Source organism: Rhincodon typus, chromosome 37 (assembly GCF_021869965.1).
Source record: "Rhincodon typus isolate 14 chromosome 37, sRhiTyp1.1, whole genome shotgun sequence".
Lineage (NCBI taxonomy): Eukaryota > Metazoa > Chordata > Chondrichthyes > Orectolobiformes > Rhincodontidae > Rhincodon > Rhincodon typus.
Genome location: NC_063368.1, coordinates 18,031,453 through 18,045,382, shown reverse-complemented (window position 1 = coordinate 18,045,382; position 13,930 = coordinate 18,031,453). Strand labels below are relative to the sequence as shown.

Sequence of the window (13,930 nt, the reverse complement as noted above, 5' to 3'; positions counted from 1 at the left end):
CGGAGGGTCAGGAGGGAGCGCCACACTGTCGGAGGGTCAGTGTTGAGGGAACGCCGCACTGTCGGAGGGTCAGTGCTGAGGGAGTGCCGCAATGTCGGAGGGTCTGTATGAGGGAGGGCTCCTGTCAGCTGAATGATAAACATCCAATGCCGTCAATCCCAGGAAAAGCAGGGGTAAATCTCCCCGGTGCCGGGCCAGCAATATTTATCCCTTAATCAGCGTCACCAAAACTGACAATCAACCATCATCCACCTGCTGTTAATGGGGTCTTGCTGTGCACAAATCAGCTGCTGCATTTCCTAATTTGCAGCATGGACTGCTCTTCACAAAGCATTCCCTCTGCTTCAGATCACTGTGGGGTTGTGAATGGCACTACATGAATGCAGTCATTGCCTGGCAGTGAGAAAGAGACCAGCGTGAAATTGGTGGTGAACTGATCATGGGAGACACTTTTATCACCGTGAGGGGTATCTCATCCACACGTGTGGAGTGAGTAAACATCGCACAGCCCCTAGGGAGCTCCTCCCACTGCTCACCTTACATCACAAACACTCCCTGGCCTTGGTTATCAGGCGTGGCACCAGCATAGGAAGATCCCATCAACAATCCTGGGTTGATGGTGGGATCTCCAACCCTTGCAAGTTCCCCTCCAAGCCACTCACCATCCTGATTTGGAAATACATCACCGTCGATTCACTGTCACTGGGTCAAAATCCTGGAATTCCCTCCCTAAGGCCATTGTGGGTCAACCCACAGCACATGGACTGCAGCGGTTCAAGGAGGCAGCTCCCCACCACCTTCTCAAGGGGCAACTAGGGATGGGTAAATTATGTATTGGTTCAAAGAATCTCATTGGAAAATGAGAAAATGCTGGGCAGGGTAAGGCACTGCCCCCAAACCTGGGGTTGAGAGGCACGAGTGGAAGGGAACAGAATCCCCCCTGTCCAGCTTAATCCTCCCCCTCACCTCCCCCCAATCCGATCCTAACTGGGAGGCACATGCTGAGGGTCGGTGAGGATACTCTGCATTGACTGCCTCAGCAGTACGTCTCACCAGTCTTTGCCATCTACAACAACAACTTGCATTTATCTAGCACCTGAAGGGAATTAAAAATTCCCGAGATGCTTTGCCTTAATGCAAATCAGGTCAAGATTGACACTGAGGCATGGAAGTAGATATTAGGGCAGGTGACCAGGAGCTTGGTCTCAGAGGTAGATTTTTGTTATAATTCATTCATAGGATGAAGGCATCACTGGCTAGGCAGCATTTATTGCCCATCCCTAATTGCCCAGAGGGCAGTTAAGAGTCAATCACGTTGCTGTGGGTCTGGAGTCACATGTAGGCCAGACCAGGTAAGGATGGCAGTTTCCTTCCCTAAAGGACATTGGTGAAACAGATGGGCTTTTCCCCCCAATAATTGGCAATGGGTTCATAGTCATCATTGGACTCTTCAATTTCAGATTTTTACTGAATTCAAATTCCACCATCTGCCTTGGTGGAATTTGAACCCAGGTCCCCATTACCTGGGCTTCTGGGATTAACAGGTCCAGTGATAATACCACTACACTATCACCTCCCCAGAAACAGTGAACCCGCAACAGTGTTTCGAGGGAGCAAGGTGAGGCCGAGGTCCAGAAGGATTTAGGGAGTACCTCCAGGGCTCCCAAGCGGCTAAAGGCACAGCCCCAATGGGAACTGGAGGAGCTTGAGAGATCTTGGAGGATTTTGGGGTTGGACAGGATGTCAGAGATAGGGAGGGGCCGCACCATGGAGGACATTTGAAAACGAGGACGGGGATTATAAAATAAATGGGAGAAACGAAGACCATAAGATGTAGCAGCAGAAGTAGGCCATTCGGCCCATGGAGTCTGCTCCATCATCTGATGAGATTGACGCAGATCTGATAATCCTCAATTCTACTTTCCTGCCTTTTCCCCAGAACCCTCAATACCCTCACTGAAAGTGAAAACTAAAGTCACTATAGTCTTACCAGACCATGTACCTGCTCTCTCATTCGAGAGAGAGAGACAGCTGGTGGGGGTTTAACCTGAGGGTCACCATGCCTCAGGCAAGGGGAGATGTTGATTAGGAGAATCCTTCATGGTAACCAAACTCTCTCAGCCTCGAATATACTTAATGTCCCAGCCTCAGCTGCCCTCTGCAGTAAAGAATTCCACAGGTTCATTTGAGATTCCACGAGCTACAAAGCTACTCCAAAACCTTAGAGGTTCACTATCCCTCTGGGAAGAGGAAATTCTTCCTCATCTTTGTCTTAAATAGGTGTCCCCCTTATTCTGAGATTATATCCTCTGGTCCTCGACCTCTTATGTATTAATGTTAATCTTTCTCTGTCGCTGTAACATTGTATTCTGCATTGTGTTCTACTGTCCTGATGTACTTATGTAAGTTATGGTAGCACACAAAACAGTACTTTTCACTGTGTCTCGGTACATGAGGCAATAAGAAATCAATACAAATGGAATCAAGAGGGGAAGAAGCAGGAGGTTTTAACCAACAGTGATGTTGCTTTATGCTTTGTAGGAATGTTGATGTTCGGAATCTCACACCTACTGTACACTTGGGCTTTCGGACTGCGGCCACTGAGGCTCTGGATAGCTCTAATGTTGCTGCTGCTCAGCGTGATCTACTACGTTGCTGTCTACTCTTACCTGAGAGGCCCCATGATCTACGCCATGGCGGGCTACATCGTGATGCTGGGTCTGATGAGTTGGCGAGCCTTGGCGCGCGTGGCTTGCTCTAGTTACGAACGAACGTGGGGACGGAGTTGCACGGCGGCAGGAGCTGTGATCTTTATCGCCTCCGACTTGGTGCTGGCCATCGACCGGTTCTGCTTCACCGTGCCGCACGCCCGCGCCATCGTCATGTCGACCTACTATGGGGCCCAGATGCTAATCTCGCTGTCCATCGTCGAACAGAGCGAGCCGGATATGTTCTGGAAGCGGAATTGAAAAGAGAGAGAACCTCAAGCCACCAGAAACGGATCAAAGAGACTCAAAGCAGGAGCTGTACTGTCCAACCCAACGCCATGTGAATAATGCCAGTGAACAGGAATTGTTTGCAATGTGAATTAAACCTCTGTTATAAATTAAAAGATAAACTTTCTGAACCAAGACCACACTTTTAGCTTTATCCCAGTTAAGCACACTTTGTAAAACGCATCGCCCCACCATGAATGACCAACTCCCTGTATTAAACGACCAATCCATGCTTAACTAACCCTTCGTTCATCTGGCTGTTGGTTAGCTCAGTTGGCTGGATAGCTGGTCTGTGATGCACAGTGGTACCAACAGAATGCGTTTGATTCCTGCATCAACTGAGGTTTCTATGTTGGACTCTCCTCAACCTCTCCCCTTGCCTGAGGTGTGGTGACCCTCAGGTTAAACCACCAGCAGTTGTCTCTCTCTCTCTCTGTAGAGAGCAGCCCTGTGGCCTAGGCAAGGCTATAGTGATTTTACCTTTAAACATGTCCATCACTTGTTCCTGTTCCCCTCTTCCTTTAGATCTTGAGCATCCATTCAGACTATATTGGATGGTAGCTCCTGCATGCGGACCCATTCCTTCGTGCTTGAACCTCACTTGCCAGGTCTTGCTGTCTCTAAGCACGGTGATGCGGACAAGCAATGGCTCAGACAAGGGATCGGGAGCTCGGGAGCTCAGCACGATCCCACGGGAAATGGGCCAAGCCAACGTGACAAATGGTGGCGTTCCGAATGAGGAGCTCACACCAACTCTTGAGTCCCGCGTCACAGTCCATTGTTGGCACCAAAAGCTGATCAAACCTTGGCTGGGCCTTTGGGAATACGAGGAGGCCGTTCAGCCCATCCGACCTGCCCTGCTATTCGTAGCTGATTGAAATCGGTGCACGTCCGAAGGCAGGTGCCACGCCCCAAACCCAGAACAAAAACAATCTCCCCAGCGAGGTTCCAGTCAGTTCCAGCTGTTAGAGAGCCCCTTCCTCACCTCACCCCCCCACCCTGCCCTGGGCCTTTAAACGGACGTGTGGGATACGGTTAACCTGTGTGAAAATGCTCACGAACTCTGAAAAGTACTGCACCAAAGGGAAGGGGAAAAGATGCCATCTGGACCAGATCTCAGTGTTAGTCTGGAGAAGGCAATCACTTATCGCCTTCTGGCACTATCGTCAGTGAATGGACGCTGGTTCAAGGTATTTCCTCATCGGTTATTACACAGTCGGTGGGGAAGGTGGGACCTGAATCCAGGCCTCCTGGCTCAGAGGTAGATGCACTACCACAACAGTCCCTAAGCCTGTGTACTCAGGGTAACTGCAATGGAAGGGAGTTGGTCTTACTGCACGTGTGAAGCATTAGAACAGCCACTGAGTTTCTATAAAACCCCTACAGTGTGGAAGCTGGCCATTCTGCCCACATCAACCCTCTGAACAGCATCTCACCCAGGCCCACCCTGTAAACCCGCATGGCCGGTCCACCCAACCTGCACATCTTTGGACTGTGGGAGGAAACCCACACAGACACAGGGAGAATGTGCAAACTCCACACAGACAGTCACCCGAGGATGGAATCGAACCCAGGTCCCTGCCAATGTGGGGCAGCAGTGCTAACCACTGAGCCACTATGCTGCCTGTATATGACTTGATTAAACTCTTGAAACAAGTAGCTTCCTATTTATTGTCTGCACTTGGAGTATTGTGTTCAGTTTTGGTCACTTTGCTATAGGAGGGATGTTATTAAACTGGAAAGAGTGTAGAAGAAATTTACAAGGATGTTGCCAGGACTCAAGAGACTGAGTTATAGGGAGAGGTTGGACAAACTAGGACTTTTTTCCTTACAACGTAGGAGACTAAGGAGGATCTTCTAGCAGTGTATAAGTGCTTGAGAGGCATGGATAGGGTGAATGCACTCAGTCTTTTCCTCAGGGGTGGGGAATAGAGGACTAGAGGGGATCAGTTTAAGGTAAGAGGGGAAAGAATACATGGAAACCTGAGGGGCAACCTTTTTTACACAGAGGGTGGTATGTATATGGAATGACCTGCCAGTGGAAGTGGTTGAGGGGGGGTACATTAACAATGTTCAAAAGGCATTTGGATAATACGTGGATAGGAAAGGTTCAGCAGGATATGGGTAATGTGCAGGGAAATGGTTTAGTGTGGATGGACATTTTGGACATAAGGGACTAGTTTGGGCCGAAGGGCTGTCTCCGTGCTGTAGGACTCTACAACTCTATGATGCTATATATGATATAAAATCTTATCTCTCATCAGGGGCAGGCCGCACTTGGAAAAAATGATGTTCTTTCTCATGACAGCTGCATTTATGTTGCATCGATACAACTGCACCAGGTTACCCCTCGAAAGTTGCAAAATGCTAACTGCCCAGTGGGAGAGTTTGTAACGGTGGTTCTGCCAATGTGTTCAATTGGGAATGTAAACTGTGGCTTGGAAAAGCAGTGATTTACACACAGGAGACCCACAGTCCCCAGAGGAGACATTATCCTGAGGACATTCACATCCCACAGGAGCAGTCACCAAGGAAAAAGAGCAGGGGCCGTGAGAGGAAGAAAGAATTTGCCTTTCTCTAAACCACCTCAGATTATCTCAAAGCAATTTAATATCAATAAAGCATTTTTACAGTGTAGCCACTGTGATAATGCAGGAAAACAAGTGGATAATCTGTGCATCGCAAGCTCCCACATGTAACAATAACAGGATCATTTGCATGTGATGATGTTTCAGAGCATTTTACTGGGACACAAACCAGAGAGAGCATTTTGCTTTTCTATTGATACGGACTGTGGGATTATCACCGAGAGCACAGGCAGAACTTTTTGATTTTACATCTCATTTACAAGCAGAGTACTTCCAATAGTGGAAAATGAAATATCCTCAACAGTGACCCTCTGACAGTGTGGCACACCCGCAGTACTGACCTTCCGACAGTGCGGCGCTCCCTCATCACTGATCCTCCAACAATACAGCACTCCCTCAGCACTGACGCTCCAACAGTGCGGCGGTCCCTCAGCACTGACCCTCCAACAATGCAGCACTCCCTCAGTACTGACCCTCCGACAGTGCGGCACTTCCTCATCACTGACCCTCCAACAATGCAGCTCTCCCTCAGCACTGACCCTCCGAAAGTGCAGCACTTCCTCAGCACTGACCGTCCGACAGTGCGGCACTCCCTCAGCACTGACCCTCCGACAGTGCGGCGCTCCCTCAGTACTGACCCTCCGACAGTGCGGCGCTCCCTCAGCACTGACCCTCCGACAGTGCGGCGCTCCCTCAGTACTGACCCTCCGACAGTGCGGCGCTCCCTCAGTACTGACCCTCCGACAGTGCAGCGCTCCCTCAGCACTGACCCTCCGACAGTGCAGCACTCCCTCAGTATTGTACTGGGGGTGTTGACTGGTATTCTCAAATCCAGATTCATATCCAAAATCTTTTCTGTAGAGTTTACACTGAGACAATATAAGACTCATTTCTTTAATCTTAGATTTTTCTCTGTGTTGCTCTGTTCCCTTTTCACTTATTTTTGTGTCTCGTCAGCCATTTCGTCCTTCCATTTCTCTGACTTTCTCACACATTCGCCTCTTTTCTCTTTCTCACCCTCTTTCTACCTGGATACTGTCTTCCAGCAGAGGGCAGCCTGTACATGGTTCCAGTTGTATTAACCCTTCGAGCTCTGCATTGCTCTCCCATTTCCCTGCACATGGCCCATATCCTTCTCAACTTTTCGTATCCACGTATTAGTCTAAATGCCTTTCAAAAGTTGTTAATGTACCCGCCTCAACCACTTCCGCTGGCAGCTCATTCCATATGCATACCACCCTCTGTGTAAAAAAGTTGCTCCCCAGGTTTCCATGTATTCTTTCCCCCTTACCTTAAACTGATGCCCCCGGTCCTTTGATTCCCCACCCCTGGGAGAAAGACTGAGTGCATTCACCCTATCCATGCCTCTCATGATCCTATACACTTCTATAAGATCCCCACTCAATCTCCTACAGTCTAAAGAAAAAAGTCCTTGCTTGTCCAACCTCTCCTTATTACTCAGTGTCTTGAGTCCTGGCAACATCCTTGTAAATTTCTTCTGTACTCTGCCCAATTTAATAACATTCTTCCTTTGGCAAGGTGACCAAAACCAAACACAATACTCCAAGTGCGGCCTCACCAACATCCTGTACAACTGCAACATAACTTTCCAACATCTATACTCAATGCCCTGACTGATGAAGGCCAGTGTGCCAAAAGCCTTCTTCACCGCCCTGTCTACCTGTGACTCCACTTTCAGAGAACCATGCACCTGAACTCCAAGGTCCCTCTGTTCCACTACACTCCTTAAGGCCCTACCATTCACCATGAAAATCCTCCCTTGATTTGATATTCCAAATTGCACCACTCACACTTATCTATATTAAGCTCCATTTGCCATTTCTCGGCCCACTTCCCCAGCTGATCAAGATCCTGCTGCAATTTCTGATAACCTTCCTCACTGTCCACAATACCGCCTATTTTAGTGTCATCCGCAAACTTACTAATCATGCCCTGTACATTCTCAACCAAATCATTGATAGAGATAACGTACAGCAATGGGCCCAGCACTGACCCTGAGGCACACCACTACTCACAGGCCTCCAGTCGACAAGCATCCTTCCACTATTACTCTCTGCTTCCGACCATCAACCCAATTGTGTATCCAATTTGCCAGTTTTCCCTGGATTCCATGTGATCCAACCTTCCAGAGCAACTTACCATGTGGAACCTTATCAAAGGCCTTACTGAAGTCCATATAGACTATGTCTACCGCCCTGCCCTCATCAACCTTCCTGGTCACTTCGTGAAAGAACTCTAACAAATTTGTGAGACATGATTTCCCACGCACAAAGCCATGCTAACTATTCCTGACCAAACCCTGTCTTTCGAAATGCATGTATATGTTATCCCTCAGAATCTTCCCAAGTAACTTACCTACCACAGATGTTAAGCTTACTGCTCTATAGTTTCCAGGTTTTTCTTTGCAGCCCTTCTTCAATAAGGACACTTCACTCTCAACCCTCCAGTCTTCTGGGACCTCACCCGTGGCTAACATGATGCAAATACATCAGCCAGGGCCCCTGTTTCTCTAGCCTCTTGTAGGGTTCATGGATATATCTGCTCAGGACCAGGAGATTTTATTCACCTTCATACATTCTAAAACTTCTGACACTTCCTGTACTGTGATATGGACTGTCCCCCAGACATCGTCTCTAACTTCCCCAAGTTCCCAAGTCTTCATGTCTTTCTCCGCGGTAAACACAGAGGAGAAATATTCATTGAGGACTTTTCCCATGTCCTGCGTTCCATACATACTTGTCCACTTTGGTCCTTGAAGGTCCTATTTTCTCTCTAGTTATTCTTTTTCCTTTAATATACTTAAAGAATCTCTTTGGATTCACCTTAATCTTCTCAGCCAAAGCTACCTTGTGCCCCCATTTTGTTCTCCTGATTTCCTTCTTCAGTAAACTCCTGTATCCCCTATATACCTCCAGGGATTCCCTTGATCCCAGTTGCCTGTTCCATGCCTCCTTCTTTTTTCTGGTCAAAGCCTCAATATCTCTTGTCATCCAGGGTTCCCTACTCCTGCCAACCTTGCCCTTCACCCTCACAGGAACATACAGACCTTAAACACTAACTATCACACTTTTAAAGGCTTTCCACTTGCCAGAGGTCCCTTTGCCTGCAAACGACCTGCTCCAACCAACCCCTACAAGCTCCTGTCTAATTCCATCAAAATTCGCCTTGCCCCAGTTTAGAACTTGAACCTGTGGACCGGTTTTGTTTTTCTCCATAACTATTTTAAAATTAATAGAACTATAGTCACTGGTTCCAAAGTGCCCCCCCACTGTCACCTTAGTCACCTGTCCTACCCATAGAATTTTCAGCTCAGAAATTGGCTATTCAGACATTTCTACTGCTCACGAGCCTGGTCCTGCCCCTTCGTTGTTTCACCCCTCCACCTCATCTTTTTATTCCTTTCTCCCTCATGTGTTTATCCAGCTTTGTCCTTTAAATATATCCAGTGTCACAGCATGGAAACAGACCCTTCGGTCCAACCCATCCATGCTGACCTGATATCCTAAATTAATCTAATTCCATTTGCCAGCATTTGGCCCATATCCCTCTAAACCCTTCCTATTCATGTACCCATCCAGATGCCTTTTAAGTGTTGTTATTGTACCAGCCTTCACCACTTCCTCTGGCAGCTCATTCCATACACGCACCACCCTCTGTGCGCATAAGTTGCCCCTTATGTCCCTTTTAAATCTTTTCCCTCTCACCTTAAACCTATGCCCTCAAGTTTTTGACTCCCCACCCTGGGGAAAAGAGCTTGGCTATTCACCCAAGCCATGCTCCTCTTGATTTTATAAACCTCCATAAAGTCACGCCTTAGCCTCCGATGCTCCAGGGAAAAATAGCCTCGGTCTATTTGGCCTCTCCCGACAGCTCAAACCCTCCAAACTTCTGTTAATCTCCTCGACCACTCCCTGTGGGAGTGAGTGCTACATTCTCGCTGTTCTCTGGGTGAAAGCATTTCTCCTGGTTCCCGATTGAGTTTATTCATGACTGTCTTGCATATATTGACTTTAGTTCAGGCCTCCCCACAAAGTCAGTGACATTGTCTCCATGTCTACACTGTTGAACTCCCTTCATGACTTCAAAGACATTGAGTAGGTCAGTCCTCAGCTTTCTCTTTCCAAAAACAAGAGCCCACCCCAGTCTCTTGGTTGTAATGTTATTCGACTAAATCTGGTTTTAATACCAGATACGGTCGCTCAGTGGTTCGCACTGCTGCCCCACAGCACCAGGGACCTGGGTTTGATCCCATCCTTGGGCGACTGTCTGTGTGGAGTTTACACATTCTCCCTGTGTCTTAGTGGGTTTCTTCCGTGTGCTCCGGTTTCCTCCCACAGTCCAAAGATGTGCAGGTTGGGGTGGACTGGCTGTGCTAAATTGCCATATAGTGTTCAGGAATGTGCAGGCTGGGTGGGTTAGCCATGGGAAATGCAGGGTTAGAGGAATGGGTCAGGATGGGATGCTCTTCGGAGGGTTGGTGTGGATCTGATGGGCCGAATGGCTTGTTTCCAGAAGGTGGGGATTCCATGATTCTCTCCAGTGCACCTTTGCCCTGCCTGTGATGTGGAACAGTGCACAGTGGCTGGTGCACAACAACAACTTGCATTCAGGTGGCAGCCCTTTGGTGCTGCTGAATTTGCTTTGGTAATTTCGCTGCCAAGTGATCCGGCACCAGACAGAGGGAAGAAGGTCAACAAGATTGGTCAGGAGAGGATTTGACAGAGCATCTCAAAGGAAGGCAGGCAGTTTCCAAAACTCGGAGGCGAATTCCTTTCACCCTGTCTGTTTGTATCACATCGGAGAGCGCCACTTCACAAAAGCTTCAGCTGCTTCATCGTTCCTGACAGGAGGAGAAAAAAACAACTCCTTAGCTGTGGAAACCGATTGGCTGGGTCCCAGGGAGGTGACACCTGCATGTTTCCTGTTTGTACCTGGCTCTATAAAAGACTCAGAGTGCTTCCGAAAGCATCAACACCAGGCAACACACATCTTTGACAAGAAACAACAGCTTTGGATTGGCATCACTGCACAGAGAGAGGTAAGGGTATGCTCCATTATCTCATCTCTCTTCTTATCATCTGCTTTCATTTGAAGGAAAGAGAGAGAGAGAGAGAGAAAGTTTTTGCTTATTACAGTCATTCAACTCCTCCCTGGCTCTGGGATGCTGCGTGGTTAGACTGTCTTCCTCATGGATCTTGTCAGAATTCCTGCTCCCACACATCTCCCGGACTCAGTTCCGCTCTCCTGAAGGCGCCAGACTGTCTACAGGGTTCGGGGAACCTCTATTGTCTCCCAGGAGCCGCTCACAACATGTATGTTTTTTTTAACAACGCTTCCTCAAGTGTAAGTTCAGGAATTTTTGCCCTTTCCCTCAGAAAGTTGGGGTGAACTGCTACAGTCCTCAGTCTTCAACCAATATTAGTGAACAGCCCCAGATCAAGAGCTTCCACATTGGTTGACCTGGGAGCAGGGGATGAGATGTCCATACCCCACTGTGTAGTGCAGAGATGCACTGAGCCATCAGAGGGACTTTCTCATTGGAGACAAGTGGTGGGGGTTTAACCTGAGCGTCTCCACGCCTCAGGCGAGAGCAGAGGTTGAGAACCCACGCTGTTGGCATCACTCTGCATTTCCAGCCAACTGAATCAAAACATCCCACCCTGTACAGAGCCGCAGTGACTGCATTTTTCTTTAATTCTGTTTTTATGTCGGCCAGCATTTATTGCCCTGTCCCTAGTTGCCCCTTCAGAAGGTGGGGCTGAGCTGCCTTCTTGAACCGCTGCAGTCCATGTCCTGTGAATAGACCCACAATGGCCTTAGGGAGGGAATTCCAGGATTTGGACCCTGGTGAAGGAACGGCGATATATTCCCAAATCAGGATGGCGTGTGGCTCAGAGCGGAGCTTGTAGGGGGCGGTGTTCTCACATATGTAGGGTCACAGAGTGAGAACTGGCCTTGTCTCAGGGTGTCAAAGCCTACATCGAGAGCCAACTTCCCCTGGGCATAACCTGTCAGGAACTGGGAGTGAGAATGAAGACCACTCACTTACCCTTTCTCCTATTCAGGGTTTGTAGCTCTGCATCAGGCACTGGGCTCTGACAACAGGCGGCTCAGTTGGCCGGAAGGCTGGTATATGTTACAGGGTGCTATCGAGAGTCTGAGTTTGAATCCTGCACTGACTGAGGTTCCTGTGAAGAGCTCTCCCCTGATCCTCAGGTTAAAACCCCCCAGCACCAGTTATTTCTCTGTGATGAGAGAGCATCCCTATGGTCTGGTAAGACAATGGCGATGTTACCTTTATTATAACAGGGAGCATTCCACGAATGTGCAACAGAGAGAGTGTTATAACTGATATGGCTTTCTCACCCTGACGTGTGTTATTTGCAGGTTGTCATGGTTTCTCTCACCTATCCTCTATCGATTGTCCTGGCCTGTGCAATGGCTGTGATGTCTGATTCAGACCTTCCCTCTCTCAGGTGGGTAATCGACCTTTACTGTGTCATTAATCCCTAGGGAACAGATCCAGATCCAAATCAGGACTTTGAGAGATCTTAGGACCAGGAATCTGGGAGTCTTATTCACTTCCAGGTTAGCCCAGTATCTCTCCCATGTGACTGACTCTCACTGCAGTGAAATTCCAGGGGACATGCTGCACTCCTGTGCCCAGATACTGAAGCTATTTGCCAAGGGACTGCAGTGCAGCTGAGGCTGACAGTAGAAACATGGCAGCAGGAGGTGGCCATTCAGTCCATCTAACCCAGCCCATCATGGCTTAGATTCAATCTCAGGGCCAATTTCCTGCCTTATCCCCATATCTTTGCTTTGTAATAAACTGATGATTTCTGACTTAAACATTCTCAAAGACTGCATTTCCACAGCCCTTCTGCTGCACAGAATTCCAAAGATTCACAACCGTCTGAGTGAAGTCTTCCCAACTCATCCTAAATGGCTTGCTTCTTATTCTGAGGCTGTGTCTCCTGGTTCTAGATCCTACAGCCGGGGGAAGCAAATTACCTGCATATGCTCTGTCTGTCCCTTTAAAGAAGTTTTAAGTTTCTATGAGATCTCCTCTCATTGTTCTGAACTGCATAGAATACAGACCTAGTCTGTTCAATCTCTCCACCCAGGACAGCCCCATTGTCCCTCGGATCAGTGGTGAATCTCCACTGCACCCCTTTGACAGCAAATATATCCGTCCTCAGGCAAGAGGAACAGAACTCTATACAATACACCTTGGGTGGTCCTACTAGACTTTTGTACAATTAAAGTAAGACTCCTTTGCTACTGAACACAAATCCTCTTCCAGTTAAAGTAAGCATTGTGTCTGTTACTGAATAGCTTGCTGCTGTTCAGAAGGTACTGCTGGAGTGTTCAGGAGGGTAAGGCTGAAAGGACTATTCCTCTCAGTTCCAGTGGTTACTGAGCTTTGAAACACAGCTCGACTCTTTAACAGCACAAACACACAAATTCAACTTGGGATCATCCTGTGCTCAATCATGAAACGGGTGGCCTATCCACCCTTGGGAATGAGTCTATAGGGGTGAGGTTGGAAATGCACAGCAGGTCCGACAGCATCAGAGGAGCAGACTGACAAAGGGCTTCAGCCCGAATCATTGACCTTCCTGCTCCCCTGATGCTGTCTGACCTGCTGTGTTATTCCAGCCTCACACCTATAGACTCTGGTTTCCTGCATCTGCAATCCTTTCTGTCTCCATCTTTGGGCATTTCTTGGGAGGGTAATGGGCCATAAATTTTAAAAATTCATTTTACTTCGTCAGTTAAAACTGGAAGACTCTTCAGACAAAATTGAGCAAATTTATATATAGCCTTTGCATTTGTATATAACCTTTCACAATCTCAGTTCATCCCAAAATCACTACTAAGCCGATATAGGTATTCAATATACAGAAATGATGATGTCCTGACTCTCCAACTGTGCAGCACTCCCTCAGCACTGACCCTCTAACAATGCGGCATTCCCTCAGTACTGACCCTCCCACAGTGCGGCGCTCCCTCAGCACTGACCCTCCGACAGTGCGGCGCGGCGCTCCCTCAGCACTGACCCTCCGACAGTGTGGCGCTCCCTCAGTAGTGATCCTCCGACAGTGCGGCGTTTCCTCAGCACTGACCCTCCAACAGTGCGGTGCTCTCTCAACACTGAACCTCTGACAGTGCGGCGCTCCCTCAGTACTGACCGTCCGACAGTGCGGCTCTCCCTCAGCACTGACCCTCCGACAGTGTAGCACTCCCTCAGCACTGACCCTCTGACAGTGCGGCGCTCCCTCAGCACTGACCGTCCGACAGTGTGGCGCTCCCTCAGCACTG

General features: G+C 48.5%; 1 protein-coding gene across 1 annotated transcript in view; it reads left to right on the top strand.

Annotated features, from left to right (window-relative positions):
- LOC125487191 (lysoplasmalogenase-like protein TMEM86A) overlaps positions 1–2,969 on the top strand; it is a 12,220-nt gene extending 9,251 nt beyond the window's left edge. Inside the window, exon 3 of the mRNA XM_048617727.1 lies at positions 2,542–2,969. Coding sequence (XP_048473684.1) covers positions 2,542–2,969 — 428 coding nt within the window. The remainder of the gene's footprint in view (positions 1–2,541) is intronic.
- The last annotated feature ends 10,961 nt before the right edge of the window (positions 2,970–13,930 follow it).